Consider the following 21,126-nt stretch of genomic DNA (forward strand, 5'->3'; position numbering starts at 1 on the left):
GTTGTGGCCGTCCTGAATAAATTTTTTATTTTAAAATTTTGTGTGTTTTACACTCCGGAAAAAATAATCAATCTGTGCAGCCATCAAAAGTTAATTTCAGTAATAGACGGATAGGACATGACGACAACTTATATGTAAACATTATCAGTTTAGTTATAATTTTTAAAATGGGTCGATAAAAAAAACGAAATTACGACTTTAAATGTAGAGGTCGTGTTGGCAGATCTTCTAAAAATGGTTATTTGTATGATTATTCCCACGAGTCGGAACCGAACCCGTGACTGTTATATTTACGTTGTGCCCCGACGTCCTCAAAAGCCGTTCCTCTGCGAAAAACTCTATTTGGAAACTTTTATTAAAATCATAAACAGAGAAATCTGTTAACCCCACAAATTGCACATATTCTTAATAATACTAAAAATTGCTTACTAACGTTGCAGGATATTATAGTCCGTCAAAAATATATGGGACACGCTAAACGTTAGAAATGCCCGAAATCCGTCACCGGCTTCCGCAAATAGAATGGAAGCATTTTTACGTTAAATTGCTTTTTCCGAACTAAAACTAGGGGAAATTATGAATTACACAATACTTTTAGGTATAATTTTTTTGAAAAGACGTATTTTATATAATAAATAAAGGTATAAAAGTAAATAGTGGTGTTAATACCTCTGAAAGATCCCCACTTTTAAGTAAGAGAGTATGCATACAGTCTTAACTATATATTAGACTATTTATCAAAATTTTAGCTTTGCTAAAATGACGTAGATCTGGGGGCCCCGGGATCTCAGTCTATATAAGAATATAATATAACAAATGCTCAACGTCATTTGATACTAGGAAAAGAGTGTATAACAAATAAATCGATAGAAACTTCTAAACTTGATCGCTAGGGACGATTTGAATAACAACAAACTATGTGAATAAAGCGCTTTCTAAACTTCCAAGTTATATTTTTTTTTCATATATTTTAATGCTTTTGGGTAAAATTTTAAAGTCAATCATATATTTAGGAGTAAATTTAAGAAAATATTTTCTTAAGGGTTCCGTACTTGAAAAGAAAGAAAACACAGAATACTTATAGGATCACTTTGTTTTAACTGCACGGCGTATGTCGCGTAGGTATATTGAGTATTTCATTCCCCCGGTGGGGAGATAGATATTTTACTGGTTCTACGGTTTTTATTTTATACTGAATTTAAATAAATTTATCTATGTTAAGTTTAAGTGTTTAAGTTCTATATCAGTAACAGTACGATAAATAAAGCCTTCATAGAAACGTAAACCTAGAAAATAGAATTCTTAAGCAGTAAAAGTATTTTCCAAGAAGTAGTTTCCGAGTGCACCAAAAAGATTAAAGTTTAAAATATTATAGTAAATACGTTTTACACGACGCGACGCCGCGGCGGAGTCAGCAGCCAGAAAAAACTCAAAAGGCCCTCGACATCAAAGAGGCAAGAGGAAAAGCGTGTAAATTACGTTAAAGTGGGTCAGAAAATGTCATTTTTCTATAAAAAATAATGTAATAATTTTAATTAAATGACTTTAAAATGTGAATATGTAAATGAGGATACTGGTGCAAGTGGTTATTTTATATTTCATCTTTATATTCTTTACAATCTTCATATTTGCAATTGAACTGCCATCCATCCATCCATCAGCCTTTTAAAGTCCACTGCTGGACATAGGCCGCCCCTAATGCTCACCACTCACAATTGAACTTACTTCCTCCAAATTCCCAAAAGTTCTTATGCTGAAATGATCGATAGATCTGCATTAAATAAGATGTGAATCAAATTAAATATAAGTCATTTAGACTCGGCATTATCAACGTCAGTAGCAAAAGTTACCCAGAATATGTCCACGGGGACATTTAAAAAAGGGGACCAAAAGGTATAATGGAATCACGACGTCCCAAAAGGTCACCGGACGGAAGTATTTGCATTTATAGACCTTCAAGCGTTTTCCTTTCTGTGTAGATATCAAGATATCAATCTACTAGACAGTAGGCGATAAAAGTAAATGAATGACAGGTGTTTTTGCTTCACATTTTTGTCTAATTTTCATTATTTCGGAGAAGAAGGAGTAAATATAGAGTTCGGGCACTCAAAAAGTTAATTGTTAATTACAATTTGTATAAGATTTATTATTAATATCAGCATTTGTAATTGATTTACGTTTGAATAATTTTTGAAAAATAACTTCGTGAAATATATTGAAATTTCTTTAAAACATTTTGAATGGCAGGATAGTAAAAGCTTACTATGTGTTTGATAGTACGTATAAGCCCTCTATCCACTTGACCTATATGTTCACATCGAATCTAACCACAAAGAAATTTCTTTATTTTTTTATATTAGCTTCACGCTGCATGCCGCATTCAGCAAGGTAGACAGAGGGAAAACTTGGTGTTAAGACGCTCCGTTCTCCACTTTCCTTCATATGCAAAAGGCATTGCTTGATCATAGGCATCTATTTAATTTTGTGTAACGAAACTAAATCTTTAAATTACAATAAAATTTTCCATCGTAGTAAGTATTTAATCTAGGTCATATAATAAAATGAATATAGTAAAAATTATAATTCTGAACAGACAATGAATCTTTTTGATAACTCAAAAGAATTCATAAATTAGCTTCTAATTAGATAAAACATTAAAATATTCAAAAGTTACACTACACTTATCTTTAGATGTTAAAAAAGTTATTAATCCTTTTACATAAAAGTAAATCTCAAATGAAAGTTTCGTACAAAAATTTTCATTGTAAGTTTAAAATTATTTAATATAGGACGACTTTGCTTTTCGAACGTGTCTGCTTAAAGTTTTGTTCATCGTTTATACTTAATTTCTTAGTTATTTATAAAATCTACTAAAATATTAATATAATCTACTTTATATATAAAGAAAGTTATTTTATAGAGTGGGAATGAGAGCCTAATAATTACTTTAGACGCTAAACGCGACTATATAATGAAATACATGTAGGGGAGAGCGGGGCCAAAAGTTCTGATTTTTTTTTAACCTCAAATATTGCTACGAATACTTGATTTCAGTATTTATACAATATAATCAAATTCAACTTACATATCTAGACTTGCAATTAAAACAGTAATTTGGGGTATTCCTTGTAAGACTTTTTTATTATGATTTTTTTTATGGCTGAAGTCGGAAAGTAACAACTTACCCCGACTTGGGGCAAGTTGTTAACAGACCGGGGTAAATTGTCACCATATTTTGTAAAGCTATTATTTGCAAAATAAAAAACAATAAATAATCGAACAAAGCCTGTTTATTTAAGGAATAATCGACAGTATAATGATACTGTTACTGTTACTGTTGTTATTAATGAATAATCACCAGGCGCAAAAGCAAATTTTTTTAACCGACTTTTGTAAGAAAAGGAGATTATCAATTCGACTGGTTTTTTTTAATGTATGTTACTTCATAACTTTTGATTAGGTGAACCGATTTTGATGGTTTTTTTTTATTTGAAAGGTAGTGCTTTCCATGTGGGAACAAAAATTTTTTTTTGGTGTATTTTTGACAATGGTATCTATGAGAAAATCACATAAGTATTAAGTTTGTATTGGTACGAGTGCCACAAAATGACGAATAACTCAATATCACGCCAACCGATTCCAATGATTCTTTTCTTGTTTGGAAGGATACACTTCAAGGATAGTTTGATGAAAGTTTGGCTAGGTTCCGATTATAAAATCCGGTTAAAATTGAGAAAATTTATTTTTGTTTGGTAAATTTTAATTATACTGGAATAGTTATAAGGGAAAACTTTATTAAAATTATTGTCAGAAGTAATATTCCCCATCGTTGCATTTCTTTTCAACCAACCTCAAAAAAGATGTTTTCATTTTCAACTGACTTAAAAAAAGGGAGAGATACCCAATTCGCCCGAATATTTTTTGTGTATTTTCTTGTCAATATATCAAAATGTTTGTTTCCACAAAAATAATACCTAATTGAGTCAAGTTTTACATATCACTCGTTAACAACCACTACCACCACAACCAACACTTGTTTAAGAAGTAACCTTTTAAGGTTACTTATCACGTAAAATCGTAAAAAGAATTATTTTGAACAAAAAAAACCGAACCGAAAAACAACGAACTAACTTTTACTTTAAAAGATAATTTTACATAAAATAAAACTTATTTTGATTTTGTTAAACCAAAATAATAAACAAAGATTTTATAGCTTTAGCTTTTCCCGCTCAATATGTATATGTAATTTTTGGTAACAGTTTTTATCTTATTCCTGCAATCTTTGAAAACTACATCCGCTGCTTTTTGCAAGATTAGGAAACATAAATAATTTACAAATAGTGTTCCGAAATAGTAGATAATATATGTAAAAAAAACACTAACATACTCGAGACTAATCGTTAAAATTTGTGAGACAGACCAAAAATATCAAATGCGAAAATATTTACAATCGTGGACCAACGACACCCGTGTGCTATTCCATTGGTTTCGGGTGCCACTGGATTGTTCAATATGGTGGCCATGGGTGCGCTATCACATTGCATTTCACTATATATTTACTAAATATTCCTATCACTTTTCCCCGCGAAATTATTTCCATCGGAACAACTTACCTCGGTAACTTGTAGCCCCGCTCTCCCCTACTATATATTTAAAGAAATTATTCATAATAAAGGGCAATTTTTATATGTAAAAATAAAAAATATCTATATAAATAAGAAATATATTTGTAGATAATATAAATGATTGAGATAACCTTAATAGACTTAAAAATTGACCTGAACAATATAATTATTAAATGAATTACATAACAACAAGATTTTAATTTATCGAAGAAAAGACAGAAAATGGGGATCGGACGTCTAACAGGTAATTTCTCTTTGGGTACTATTATGAATTACGGTGATGTATGAATAAAAAAAAAACTTTTATTCTATACAAAGAGATGCTTGATGCTTCATTATAAAAACGTACAAATTACTTATACTCCAAAAAATATTTATAAAATAATGCATATACTTACAAATATCAAGAGTAGATACAGCGTCCTTAACTAATCGATACGTGTCGCCATTTATTCTTAGGAAATCAACACACCCCAGTAAACCTTCAGAAAGTCCAAGTTTACTTTGTAGTCCAGTGGTGTTGCCCGCGCCGCCGACCCACACTGGCTCTCTGAATGTCATACGAGAGAAGAGTCCCTGAAATAGAGAAAATATGTTAGTTTTTTATATAAATGTATTATTTATCTTTTAACTATATATTAAAATAGAATTCTTCGCTTCGCTACGCTAGATCGTCATGAGGCAGACCCATACAGTCTGACTGCGAAAGCGACAGTTGGGGGTTGCCACACGGGAAAATAGATTATTTACATTTCCTAATAATCTGTGGTAGCAAGACAGAGCGCGATGATGTGATGCTGATCCTTCTCTCAAGTATCAACATCTAATGTCTCGAAATTCAGGTGGAAAGTGAGGAACAGAGTGTCTTATCATTACCATACTCTGTGTACCCTATTATATGCGGGGTACAGAGTGAAGCTATGTAAACGTAAGTAAATTTTAAGTTTGTATAGCATCAAAGCATAGATTTATAAAATAAAAATTAAATTAGATTGTCACAAAAAATCTCTTTACAAAATCTAGCACCAAACAACAATTACAAAGTTGGTTGCAATTACAGCAGTCTGATAGCGGGAATTCCGTCAATTATTATACAACATTAACTTGGCGTCGCGGCAATTATGAGACCCCGTTGAGGTGAACGGTACAGGGGACGAGCTTGGAGCGATTTTGCATTTTAGCTTTCTTTGTTTTTATGAACATTGAGAATGTATTAATTTTTTAATAGATAATAAAAGTGTCTCCGCCAGTATAAAAATACTTTAAAAATTATGAAACCTATTTACAAAGTTTAAATTTTATAAATAATCGCATTATGCTGTATCCCGCTTAGTGTTTTTATCCACTTTCCGCCGAATTCTCGAAGAATGTATGATAAGTGGCTAAACTCAACGTCACCTTTTCAGCTTCATTATTGTTATTTCTTCAGATTCGCGTTATATATCTCATATAGAAGAGAGGGCAGAGGCAACGTAGTCTTAAGATACTACTATTACTAAGTTACCTACCTATTACTAAGTTCTCAATTTTCATGACATTCTGTATTGAGTGGCGGAAATTAATGCCATACTTTATTTACCAGAAGGAGGGAATAAAAATATTTGATTAATCTATAAATAAAAAGTAATTAAATATTTATATAATAAGTACATACATTATGTACCCAAATAATGTGTTTAAGTATGTATTTATATATATATATATATACATACATATATACATACATACATATATATATGTATGTATATGTGTATGTGTGTATGTGTTTGTGTATGTATGTATATGTGTAGGTTTATTTTTATAAGTGTATGTATTGTCGTATCTATAATAATGACATACTCAGTGCACCTCTTCCCATTTAATTAATGATCTCCTCTACCCCAAGGTTGCCTGGAAGAGATTGCTCATTTAGCAATAAGGCCGCCTGTTGTACTATCATAACAATATCAGACACAATACAATACAATACAATACAATACAATAAAGAGTATTTTACTTTTACTTTACTTTACTTTACATCTAATTTGAATAAGTACATAGCTTAAACCACCGCCTATAATTTAAATACGCGTCAACCTCTTTGTCTCTGGGATACCCTTCAGAGACACGAATATTTTTAACGAGTGATGTTTCTACTTTGCTTGCAAAATAAAAAAAATACAATTTTCGTGTATGGCGTCACGTTCCCGCGCTATGGTTTTGTGAAAGATAACAAACGGTTACGAATGAGATTACAAAAATTGTTACGAGAATCTGTTTGTGCTTTGAATTATGGTAAAAGGTTTTTAAATTGTCGTTTACCACATTTTTTCGGGCGTTAAAATGAAAGTTTTATGTGTTTGGTGTTTTTGTTGATGTCAGATGTCATGTTCAATAATTACGAAATATGATATGAAATATGATAAGGAATCAATGATTGATCAAATGTTTATTGGCTAATGAATAAGAATGTCAATACCCCATGGAAATGTTTCCAAAAATCTTCCGAAGAAAGAGTAATATATGTACCTCTTTTTTATACATTAAAAAAATATGTATAATTACAGAGAAAGAAAAATAAACACCACCTTCAGAATTCAGGCTAACACGCAAAATATGACAGCTACCTAAATATAACTATGAATAAAAAAACATAATATTCTGACTAGAGACTGATATTACTTGTATAATATGCCTACTTCAGTAAATAAAATAGTTATATCAGAGGAAATTGAAGAAAATGATGAAATGGAAGCATAAGAACTTCATATTTCATATAGCGGGAGTTGGGACAGGTAAAACATGCCCGTGCGTACTCGGCGGAGTGAGTCGTCTCATTGTGTATTCACAGAGCTCAAATAAGATATGCTGCTTAGAGATTCCATTCCACTGAATGATAGAAGCTGTGCTACAATGTTTTCTAAGTCATATTATTTTGAAAGTTTTATATGTAGGTATTTGAATATTTAGTCTGTCTTGCAATGTACAATATATCTAACGAAAATTACGATAAATTATCAATTGGCCACTAAATTGATTAAAGTCAAACTGATGTAAATGTTACATAATTGTTGTATTTTTATAACATGTTTTATACATATACGTCAATAATAATAATAATTTTCTAGTTTAGGTCTATAAATAATACGCGAGCACTTCAAACAATAAAAATCAACATCACAGATAGCGCGAGACAATCGGTGGAGGACGATCCCAAATTGTAAGAAGTAAACGCCAAACTCCCTAAGTTAGATATAACTTTTCGGGATCTACAGATGGTTCGAGATTACGAGGAGGATGCGAATACATGACTCCGCAGAATACGCAACTGCTTGTCGAAACGATAAGCTATCTGAATACTTGATGGAATGTATTTTTGTTTTGTTTTTACTATCGACGTTTTATATATTGTGTATATTGTTATATATATATATATATATATATATATATATATATATATATATATATATATATATATATATATATATTGTTAAGAGCTAAAATTTTCACTCTCTGGTATCGAGGCAAAGCGCGAAGTTAAGTTCCACCATTTAACACGAAATGCCGTCAGAATTCGGGGGAAATTGCAGAGTATAAAGTGGGAACAGTGTTTTGACACTAGGTCTCCAGGTCCCCTTTATCTATCCTGCTAGTGTGTTAAACAGCGTTATGCTAAAAATTGTTTTTTTTCTACTTGGTGAAAAACAATAAATTTTTCCGTCAAATATATTTTAATAACAAATGTGCCACATCTGTGGTGAATTAAATAAAATATTTTTGTAAAAAAGGACACATTGTACAATATAAAAAAAATACAATAGGTACATTTTTTCCTTTACCTCAAAGCTAGGTATTTGAATAATTTTAAATTAAGTTATAGAAATAACCGGCGAGTAGCTTTATAAGGACATATTTTTCTTTACTGCGAACTGAACTACCGAGGCCGGGTAATGAATGAAAAAGGTTTTTCTTCAAAGGAACCTTTTAGTTTCAAACGATGAAAACAGACGATCATTTAGGTGAAATAAAATTATGGGTACGTATATATATATATCTTATAATTTCCTCTTTTTCAATTTAATTGGCAGCGATTATGAAAATTTTCCTGTAGGTACTTATAGATATTTGTAAGGAAGAAATTATATTTTGCATTCACTTAATAGGATTTCGTTTTTTAATATAATATTATGAGTATTCCCGTATTTTGAATTACTTTTGCTTATTTTACGTAAATTTTATTTAAAATTAGTCTTAATCTCTCGTTATATAAGGAATAGCGTGTACGTATGTATGTACTATATTTTTATTTTTTACTATCTGTCGATTAACGAATAATTCAGTGAAATGATGCCATAACCATAATGCCGTTGTGATTTTGTAACATTGGCTGAGTTGAGGTCGTACTATACATAATCCGGGCAAGCTCTATTAACATACGAGTGGATGTTTACATGCAAAATATTGGAAAGGAACGCGTAATGCAGCATAGGATAAGTGACACCCATGTAGCTTATCCCTCAATATCCCGCGGAACATTAAGACAATTAAATATCTAATGGCTAGCATTTATGGCTGCTGTGTGCAGGATACGGTGTGAAGCTGAAGAAGAAGAAAAGAATAAAAATATTTGACTTTGAATAACATCGAGAGGGCCCGTCGACGTGAAAATAACTTTATAAAAAAACATGTTTATTGTCAGATGTATCGAAGAGTGTGTTATACTTATTTCATTTATTTAATGCATTTTACACTTCTCTACGTACACTATAACTGCGTCAACTTTTTTCGTAAAAAGGGGCAGCTACTAAGTTTTTGATATAGACAATGATAATTAACAATATAATAACATACCTTAGACCTTCCTCGAACCCGTTTCCCATTGTTTAGCTTCAGCCACGCGTCCCAGCGATGACGGTACACTGATATAGTGTTCCATTTACCAAGATGCACCGGTTCTGGTGATCTTAGAACTCCTGCGCCGCTGCCGCAGTCGAATCTATATAGCAAAGATGTATTTATATAAAATATTGAAAATGAATAAACACGCAATGTCTAACACGTATGTTTCCTATGCCCCCCACTATGTTCCCTCTGCCTACTCTACCATACGCAGGATACAGCGTGAAATTAAAAAATAAATAAATGATTTATATCTTTCAATTCAAAATTTACAAGCAACGAAATCCAGTCTATATTTATTATAAAAAATTCAAATCCAGGTTAACGAATTGATATTTTTTTCATTTTCATTATAAATATGAGTTACAACTGTAATTTAATTATGCCCGTACTTCTTACCACTGCAATTATATTGTAGGCCACCTGACGTTACTAATTATTATCTGTATTAAACTATAAAATATTACATGGAAATATTGAATCAATTTTTATATTACTTTTATAACAAATATTGAATCAATTTTTATATTACTTTTATAACAAATATTTAACTCAACTTTATTTAAAAACACTACACTTGTCATTTATATTCCCAATAATTGAAAGCGAAGCTCAAAAAAAGCGAAACTTAGCTACACAAAAGCTAAAAATAAAAAAAAATACGTTCCTGTTATATATCACTTTTACCAATATAAATAATATATCAGAACGCGATCGAAATTCAATTTCCCCAGAAATATTGTAAGCCATTGTCCACATCCACTGACAATAGGCGTAATGCGGGCTCGGACGCGGTCAACTAATTAACTTCGAGACCTGCGAGGATTGCCAAAATCCTGTTTGTTTTGGATAGTGGGCGCGATTTGTTATAAAGGTAATATATTTATTAATAATTTTATTACTAATACAGCGCTTAGTCTAGGTACCAAACTAAATAAATGTAAAAAGTAATAAATAATAAATTCCCCTAAATGGGAATTGAACCCACAATCGTCGCGTTTTCAGTCCCACACTTATGCCGACAACGACCTTTGAAACACCCATAACATAATATAATATAAACTATGGCTGATGAAAATTAAATAATAATTATAGTCCTCATGAAAATCATTAACGTGTTCAATTTCATTTTACAAGCCACTCGCGAACGAGAATGCGGGCACTGAAACATGAAATTATAAAAATTAAATTTAATAAATTTCAACATTCATCCTGCAGAGCTTGTAGCATCGCAATAAAAGGCTGTAATTTCCTTTATACAACCTCAAATTATAGGTTAATATCTATAGATAGGAGGCCTTATAGTAAGTATATGAACGATTAAATATAACCAAACTTCGTTTCATATTTTTATTTAAGTAGTAAGTAGACCGCCGTCATGGCGAAATACTATTATATCCGATTGGAAGTGACGGCGACAAGTAATATTGAGTTCATATATTCTTGTGGGGAAATTTATATCTATTAGATATTATTATAACAACAGTTAATTAAACATAAATCATAGGGCATTGTTGAATTTCTTTAACATGTTAGCAATATTAAATGTTTGAGTGAGCGGAATGCTGAGAATATAATGATATAATACATTACTTTAAAAAATAATAATAAACTAAAATCAGACAATCGTCATCCATCGTCACCTGTCATCCATCGTCACTCGTCATCCATCGTCAAACGTCATCTGTCGTCATCGTGTAATGTTGACACTAGTATATAAATTTTAACTTTTTATAAAAAATATATTAAAGATAGTCAACTATATTCTAAATATAGTAAACTACGTACATATCTCTACATCTTTGAGATAGTTCACACAGTTCTCAACTTAATTGAATTATTTCCTAGTTATCACAAAGGGTGAACTCTCAGTACCTTTGTGTATTAACTTACTCAATATCTGTCCATTACTTGTTAGTAACTTCTTAATGGTAATTTCTAGTTCTGAATACTTAGTAAAACTTATACGATTTTTTTGTTTCACGATATAGGATACGGGTTTTTTCTAGAGTACAAAAATGATGCATTCGCGGCGTCATTGTGTTTGATTATTAACATAACGATCATGGGTTCGAATATTATAACTGTTTTTTTTTTTATATATTTTCTTTACTATTTGCAATAAAAATTCTTGAAGAATCTATGAATTTTGAACCCGTGAACATCGTGTTTAGTCAATACTCCGTATATATCATAACTTTTAGACACTAATTACTGCTATTTATAGAAAAAAACACCACAGGAGGCAACAAATTTTGTTCATCTTCACCTCTCACCTCAACTCAACATGTCCATTCCTTAATATGAGAGCCAGATAGTCCCCAGAGAGGTCATCATGCTCGCCTGTCAGCAGCAGCACGCCGCGGGCCCTCTCCGGCCGCACCCTCAGCCGTAACCGTACGCGCTTGTAGGCGCCGCGTAGCGCGTGAAACGCCAGCCAGGACGAGCCGGAGAAACGTGGAGATGATATTTTTGTATCTGTAATTAAATTTGTATGTTAATTTATAGTAAGATTGTGGAGGTTTAGGTTTTATTTATTTTTAAACGCACTCAGAAATAACCATTACCACACACATATAATTTTAATTACCTTTATTTACTACTATATTTTTTTAGTTATGTAATTTTACAGCTTTAAAGCCTTTAGATCGCTCGTTAGAGCTCAATTTACTTCACCATTTTATGTCAATTTACTTTTTGACAATGGATTTTTTTTAATTTCTTGCTGGCCCGCTTTTAGTTGTAGTTAAAAAATATATATATTTAGAATTGTAGACTTACGCTAATTATAAAATCATGATTAGCGACGGATGCTCCAATAACTACGACAAGATTATAATCAATCATTTTAATTTGTTTTCATAATAGAAAATACGTAACTCTTTTTAATGATATGGTTAAGTTTTTATAGGATTCGAGAAGACAACACAGACAACTTTAAAAAATGTTATATAGTAAAGAAGAAATAAAAATTACAGAAGTAGTAGTTGTATATTGCCTGGACTCGAGTTTTAGTTTTTAGTTTGAAATATATGACAAAACCAACGAACTGTATCAAAATACTGATTGATGGCAAATTAAATAAAGCCTATCACGCCTCATTCGTTTATAATTATATTAGTCGTACATAATTATCTGTACATAATATGTATTTAGTTTAAACAGGACAAATATTTTATTATAGTTTAATATTATTTTCCCTCGTGTAACGATCATTATTTGTCAAACTTATTTCGGTGAGTAACCAAAAAAAAAACCTTCTTTTTATAAGTATCAGTTTTTTCCATTGGCGTCGTTGATAGGTAAATTGGATGTTGTTGACTAGAAAAGATTAAATAATAATCAACAAATTCGAGAAGACAATTGTTGAAGACGTAACATGATTTTTTACATATTTTTTAAGCTTCATGCTGTATATATTAGGCAGAGAGAACAGTTCCCCACTTTCCGCCGAGTTCTTACGTGTTGAGTGGCGGAATACAATGCCGCGCTAGTAGTAGTAGTTGATTCCCCCGAATGGACAACCTGCCGCGTTTATAATCACACCCTTGTGGCCCCTGCACCACGAATGATAACTTACAAAATAAAGATAAATATCCTATAAGCAATAACAAAACAAGTAAGAAAAAAAACCTTATTTTCGTCACTTTATTTTCGATATAAATAACCATTTTTATCGATTTACAAAAATCTATGTACTAATAGGTATTCCAGTTGTGTTGTGTATTGACAAAAAAGGTAAGTCGAAAATTTTACATGAATACATTTCAATATGAATCGCATTCAAAAGTCCAATGGCGGCTTAAAATGAATTTTCTCCAGCAAATATGTTTATATAAAGAAATATATTTTTTATTTAAATCACGAATATGAACGAAACGTGAATTTTCGGAGAGTTAAACTTTATTTACTTTTAATTGGTATTCATACGAGTAGGTACATTACTGTCGGCCGCAGTTCTTGTATAAAAGCATATAAGTGTAATATTTTACTTTGATGAATGTTTCATTAGTGAATTAGTGGAAGAGGAAGTTTGAGGTTTTATTTGCTCTTTTCATTTTTGTTTTAAGATCTCATTTTATAAAATTATTATAGTAAGAATATATTTTACTAGACATATGGTTTGGTGGATGAAGTTCTTAACTACAAACTCTAGAGCTTCATGTGAATTATATATGGGTAATATAAATACTTAGCATATTGAGTGGAGGAACCCAACTCAGAATTTTGGTTTTTTTAACCGAATATAAAAATATTTGAAATATTAAGTGTTGAGTAGTGAAACTCAGCGGAAAAATGAAAATAATTCATTCCCACAAATGGAATTGAACCCACTATCACCGGATCTGCCGTTGGTCCACTTAGTCGTGAACGGAATTTAATCAAAGTTGTACATTTTATAAACATTAATGAAATCATTATTTCAATAGAATTTATTTTATGTTAAAATATGTATCTGTAATGCTGCGTATCACGTTTAAATATTGGACTAAAACCACATTAAATTCAATGAATTTCAAGATAAAACCGACCACAGCCGAACAAGCTTAAAAGCTTTATATGTTTTAATTTATTTAAAGTCAGTCATATGCATCAAGTATTAAACAAGAAATGAAACTACTCGTGGCGTAGGTTCGATCCACACTCGAGGAAATGAAATATTTAACATTTTAATTTAGTCCTCCAGAATTCGGTGGATTGTCCCTTCTACATGCAGGATAGTGCGTGAAGCTGAAAAAAAGCGAAGCAAGGGCAAGGATATATTTTACACTTACAAAACAAAGCAGCTACTAACGTAAACCCGACTGAAGCCTACGCATTCATCAATACTGTTAAACTGATATATCAAAGTAAAACCACTCAAACTTTGTGATAAGGGGTCACGGGCAAATATGTTGGGAGCGAAGGGAAGTTACTTTTATCTGTGTTTTGCATGTTTCTAGTATTTGTACTTTATAATGAAAATCTCAGACAACATGTATCTACTTGTATGTGTGAAAAGCTGCCAACTGCGGCGCGAGTACTGAGTGAGAGTATTGTATATAGTAATATATGTAAATTATTGGGGATTAAAAGATTTTATGGAATTCCTTATAGTGTATATATATCCTGGTGCATATAAGTTTCTTAAGTTAATTAAATAAGTATATTTCTTTATAACAGAATATGTTTTATTTATATATTTTTTACGAGTACAATAATAAAATGGTACAAAATTGTTTTAAAATAAAAAAGAGAACCTTGTGCTTAGACACCCCGTTCCCCATTTTCCGTCCAGTTTTCGAGATATTGCGTGTTGAGTGATGAAAATCAACCAGGACTGTCTACCAGAGAGTATTCTAATCTATCTGGATATTAGGAGGACCCTATAGAGGGTCTACGACTATTGCGATTACAGTTAATGCCGAACTAACCCACTGCCCTACAGGATTCTACGGTGATTGTCCAAAGATACATAATGATATAATGTTTATATAGTTAACTTCCCCTTATAGCAATAAGATACGTATCTAAATACGGGCACGGCAATATAATTATAATAATATCATCCAAGTATTCAGAAAGCTCCCTGTTTCTTGCGGATTGCGAAAGCTCGTAGAGTAAGTTTCATTCTAGGATCGGATTTGGTAGACTATATATATTTGGCTCGAAGTAAAACAACTTAAGTAGATTAGTAATGGGTAATGGTAAATTTATTCACACCTATTAATTAAAAGAATAATCCATATTTCAATTAGATATAAATATTGTTTCAATATAAACTATTAGTGCAACAATGAACACATCTCTATTTTACAGATATTGCTTATTTTCAAGCTAAAAAAAACCAGCTTCACGCTGTATCCTACACTGGGCAGGGTCCTTGCACTACGCGGGCTTAAAAAAATTAAAAATATTTTCATCCTTATGAGAATATTTAATCCATTAACATCATGCGGAATCAACACATCTCATGCACTACTATCATGTCGTTTTCAATTTTATGATTATTTACAGATTATATGAATTATTTATGTTTTACTACTTATGTTGGACCGAGAGAACCTAGTGTTAGAGAGAAGGGAGAGAACCTAGAGACAATTACACAAAAAAACCAATTTGCTATTAAATTTATATATTAAAAATATAATAAAAAATATTAATTGACTATATACAATGAAAAATTAATAAAAAAGTGTTTATTGATTGGATTTATGTATATTTTAATACAGGCCTGTTCCGCTTTCGCATGCAAGGCTAGCGAGCCGCGCGTGCTTACTCCGACGTTCAAGAGCTTATACTGTTTGTTAAACTCTACGTCACTTAATAAGTGAATTTAATTTTTTCCGTCATCTTTGGTGAAAACAATAATTTGTTACACAATAATAAAAGCTGAAACTAAAAAAGGGAACATTGGAAACTACTGTTAAGATATTCGATTCTTATTAAGACAACTCTGTATTTTACATTTTCTAAAACACTATTTTGTTCTAATACACATAGATTAATTAATTTTACTTTCTTTTTTACATATTTCGACCAGACCCAGGGATTTATGTTAAGCTAAAAAGATTATTACTGTAAAAGACTTCCCTGACAGTAAGGCCAGCTCATTATAATTTTAAATTAAGCTTGTTGCTTTATGTAAGAGGTCTGGTACCGGGTGTTAAAAGATAATACTTCTGTAATATATTTTGTTTTCTTTTTGTACTTAATTATACTTAGCACCTTGTGATATAATAAAAGAGCTAAGTAGTTTTTTTTAGCTTGTGTATCCCGCATGTAGCAGTGTAGGCCGAGGGAACCTAATTCTAATAAGGAACATTAAAGATAATAGCGTCTCGTCACCAGAGCGAGGAAATTTCAAATGTCATATTTTGTGTAACTCAAATATTAATTAAGATTTTAATCAAGTTCATTATGTATAAATAAATATAACAACATAATATCAAAGACATTTTATTAAATTTTAATGCTTAATTTGAAGAAAATTCAAGATAATATGAAAAATCGTCGTCTATTTCTAACTTAAAAGTTCTCGGCGTAGTCCACATTCTTGGAATGAAGAAGAAATTCTTAATTACAAGAATATTACACCTGTACATAATTTGTTTCAGATATAATTTCTATATTTTTGTATAGATATACCTGATGATTATCTGAGAACTAATTAATATGTATTATACCTAAAGAGAATTCTATACTGTTATAATAAAACTTTCATTAACAAATCTTAATTTGGTACGTTTTAAAATTTGCAACTTATATATATATTTTTAGCTTCTTCGCTATATCTTTTATATATTAGGATTTAGACATAAGCTCCTTTTTATTGACAGAGTAGGCAGAGGGAACCTGGTACCTAGTATGAAATATTAAACATTTCGCTCCCCTGAGTAGGATCTCATAATAATTGCGTTTATAGTCGCAACCTTGAACTACCGAGCTACGACGGCCTCATAGACAGGTTCCTTAATGTTTTAAAATAAATATATGTACATTGGTACCAACATGCCACAGCGGGACAGCTTCAGGCTGTAAGCAAGTTGATTGTGGATATAATTCCCACATTGTTTTCATTTCCGTGCTCTGGTAAGCAAGTCAACGAAGTGCTTGAAATTAGGTTCCCTACTAAGATAACTTTATATTATGGGCTAGAGGGCTAGGCTAGAACTTGAACAACGGTACAATATTCCTTTTTCTTCATTTTTATTTTATTATTAATTAATATTCGTTTTGAGTGGCGGAACCAAATATTCACCTTAACCTTCATCTAATCAGAAACAGATAAAAGAAAAGGATTTTACTTTCTTAAAATGTATTTAACATCTTTTAAAAAATCTTAACTTCGCTTTATATATTTAGAGTTTAAAAGTTATAGTTACCTTTTGTGAAGTTAATAAATTATGAACTTTTTGAGCTTTTCTTTAACACTATATAATTATGGCAGGGAAACCGGATGCCTACAGCGGATGTGGTAGTACCTGATGGTATACGTCTTCCGGCGATATACTTATCTGTACTTGTATTTCTATATACTAATATTATCAGTAGTAGTACAATTTTATGTATACATTAATTATTATTTAAGCTATTTTTTAACCAAAGTAAAAAAAAGATTGACATTTTATGTCAATTTTAAATGCCAATCCAAAGCTTCTAAATTTGAGTTTGTCAATCATCACATATGTAGTAATTCTAAATACGTAAAGCTCGGAGACTTGTCGATTTGTAATAAAGTTTTCCCTGCACATTTCACAAATTTAGAAAAATATGTATGTGCATATGCAATTAGTGGTGAGTAGAGAGAAAGTGTGGAAGTAGAAGCTCCTGGAGGGCTGTAGTTGATGACAATAGATAAAGTGAAAAAGTAGAAACCGTAGTGCATAGCGCTCCATTCTCTTTGGCTACATCGCTAAGGAAAAAATATAAAACCAAAAGTAAAAAAATGTAAATATTGTATAAGGAATAATTAGACAATTTCGTATTTTTTTATAAGTAAGTATAAGTATTAACTATAAGTTATTAATCATAATATAACTTCAAAAAGTACTTCTACTTTCTGTAGTAGTAAAATATTCTTCTTTTCAGAATATGAATCTCGTAGAGTAATAAAGTCCGTCTTCACTTTGCTTTAAAATATAACGAATCTAGAAACTACTGTATGAAATACGTACGCGAGAACATGAAATATTGTAGGTGAAAATTATGATAATTTATCACACTTATATTCAAAATAAGGCTTTATGCAACACTATTTTCAGCTTCACGCGATATCCCGCATACAGCAGGGTAAGCAGAGGGAACTTGGTGTTCAGACACTCCGTTCGTCATTTTCCGCCGAATCTTCGCTTTCTTTAATAGGTAGCAGTTATAATAATTAATTTATATTATACTTCGAATCTATGGCATTTAACGAGGTAGGTTATTTATTTTTCAATTCATGTGACTTCAATATTCAATTTTAGATTTATTAAAATTTCCACTGTTAAAAAAAAGAAATATAACTTATATTTAGCTATACATGAACGTTGTAATGTAACAGTAATTTAGCAAATCCGGAAGACGCGCCATTTCTGCCGCTTTCGACCATCTTCCGGCTTATCTTGTATGCGTTGTGGCGTCAGAGGAAAGCTGCGATGTAGAATATTTATCGTTACTAGCGTATACTAGTTCTGCGATTTTGTTTGCGTTAATCTTGGAATAATGCTTACAGACAAATAAATTAATTATTTTAAATAAAAGAAAAATAAAACGAAAAACATAAGAAAGTAATTTTAAAATAGTTTTAAATATATTTTAATTTTATATTAGTATATTTAGTATTAACACTTTGCATAGTCCGTGGTCACGGGTAGACTGGGATGGCATTTGTCTGTCAGTTCACATAATTATTATATCAAACTACTGCCAACGATTTTCTAATTGTCTTCCCCTCTTCCCCTTTGGTATAAGTGGGTTTGAGACTTCAACAATTTTATGAGTGTGTCCCAGGTGGTAGAAATTTTAAAATCGATTGAAATAATTGTAGACTCAGTAAATGGTTGGTGATACCCAGTTGTGAATGGGTTTACTTCATACATTGAAACACACCGAAAAAATAACTATCAAATATATTGTTTTCCCTAACAGAGTTTTACTCGTCATTATAACATACAGCCATAAACAGCAGTAAATAACTATTTATGATTGTCACTACTAGTTTCAAAGTTCGATAAGGGCATGCGCATACTGTTTTAATTGAATTACTCGTTAAAAGTTTGTGCTAACAAGATACTTCAACTATTGTTTTTATAGTAAAATATTATTTTCATTAAAATATATTATAAAATTTATTACTAATGTAAAACACTGTCATGATGCTTTATATTTGCGGGAGGTATTTCACTGATCTGACAAAATAAGACATTGAATGTCATAAACTATATTTTATAGAGACACTGCTAGTAGTCTTAAAATACGTAGATTATATCTACAAGAAGCGGGCAAAGCTGCGAGCAGATCGTTAGTTTATTATTGGCAGGTAACTTTAAAAGTGTTTTGATAATATTATACAAAGTAAACCTCACTTTAAAGTCTTAACTAAGCCATCAATCTTTGGATATTTATTGTAACTTACCTGATAAAATATATCTGTAGAGCATCCATTTTAAATATTAACCTAAAGCGTACGACGTCGTAACTTTGAAGCCGTCATAAATTTTGATTAGCGTTCTTTGGGCTTCAGGGGCGATAGAAGAATAAATTGTGGAAGTGATATGATTCACGTCCTTCGTAGTATAAAAAAATATTGTAAAATAGGTTTTTACTGACAAGTAGTGGGATTTAGTTTCCAACAAAAGCTGAAATTCTATCATATTTAGTTTTTTTGGTATTACGTTACGATTGGATTTTGTGTTTGTTTTATTTTATAATTTTTGAAAAAATATGTGACACAAGAAAAAACATCTGGTAATTTGCCGTTGTCGCACATTTAATAGGTATGAGGTTCTACGAGATTGCGTTGACATTAAATTGTATTTGAAAGAACGTTTATGCTTACCTAAATAAAGGCTGGGGTTCGGTTTCACAAACAAACACTTTCATGTCTCTAAGTAAGCGGGAAGAGGTGAACCTCTTTTGCAAAATGTGGTACAATTGTACAAATAGAAATAATATTTGCTTGCGCATTAAGTTCTTAAAATATTTCTATTTTAGAATAAGAGAAGCTACTTTTAATTTAGATAAAATTATAACATTCTTCAGAGCAAATGTAAATATTAAATATTTCATTTACTCGAGTGGAAATCGAACTCACAATCGTCGCGTTTACAGTCGAATTTTCATTCAATTAACATTAATTCGTATTGATGGGATTTCCATCACATATTCTGTGTAAATTTTACCTTAATTGTACACGGTAAAATGATTTTAGTGTTTATTGAAAGCTGTTTGAGTGATTGCGTTCTACATAAAGCTATTTGAGCAAAGAGATGGTTTGTATAAAAGTTAATAGTTATATTATAATAGGAGTTAAATTATTATGGCGGCAAAAATTGTAATAAGTTTTATATAAATGATTCGCTAGCTTTATCACGCTGTGTCCCAATTGAAATATTAATTTAATGAAAAACTTTGTTTAATATATATTAATATTTCGTTTAAGTAATTCGTTATGCATCTTTCTTTCTTGTTACCAGAGCGGGGAAATGAAATAATTAATTCCCCAAGTAAGATTAGAATTCATGACCTTCTCGATTAAAAGTCATACGCTGTACTGCTACGCTGCGACTTAATGAAATATGAAAATTGAAAACTATTAATTTATCTATTAACTTTTTTGGAAATAGGACATTACATGTTAAAAATATCTGTGGGATTCCAAGATGAATCTAAATAAAAAAACCAGCGAACCAGGAAGAAAAAACATATAATAATATCAATTTTATTCCCTAACTATTAATACAAGAACTTTGGACAAAATATATTTCGAAAGACTTTGTCAAGCCATTACACGTAACCATTAATATATTGACAATTGAAATTCCAATTTAACTTTTACCACTAAGAAGTTAAGATCCAAAATCGTGTGTGTCTTATTTTATGCTGTATGTGACTTTCGATAGTCGAAGAAAAGTTTTAATTGGGTACGAAAGAGACAATA

The 21,126-nt window shown here is 31.0% G+C and overlaps 1 protein-coding gene across 1 annotated transcript in view; it reads right to left on the reverse strand.

Annotated features, from left to right (window-relative positions):
• SP2353 (EGF like, fibronectin type III and laminin G domains protein pikachurin) overlaps nt 1–21,126 on the reverse strand; it is a 120,700-nt gene that overhangs the window by 18,421 nt on the left and 81,153 nt on the right. The window contains exons 6-8 of the mRNA XM_085191026.1: nt 11,780–11,981; nt 9,456–9,600; nt 5,024–5,201 (exon numbers count right to left, since the gene is read on the reverse strand). Coding sequence (XP_085047152.1) covers nt 5,024–5,201; nt 9,456–9,600; nt 11,780–11,981 — 525 coding nt within the window. The remainder of the gene's footprint in view (nt 1–5,023; nt 5,202–9,455; nt 9,601–11,779; nt 11,982–21,126) is intronic.

Source organism: Heliconius melpomene, chromosome 10 (assembly GCF_056956725.1).
Source record: "Heliconius melpomene rosina isolate 202511_hmr_F chromosome 10, ASM5695672v1, whole genome shotgun sequence".
NCBI classification, from domain to species: domain Eukaryota; kingdom Metazoa; phylum Arthropoda; class Insecta; order Lepidoptera; family Nymphalidae; genus Heliconius; species Heliconius melpomene.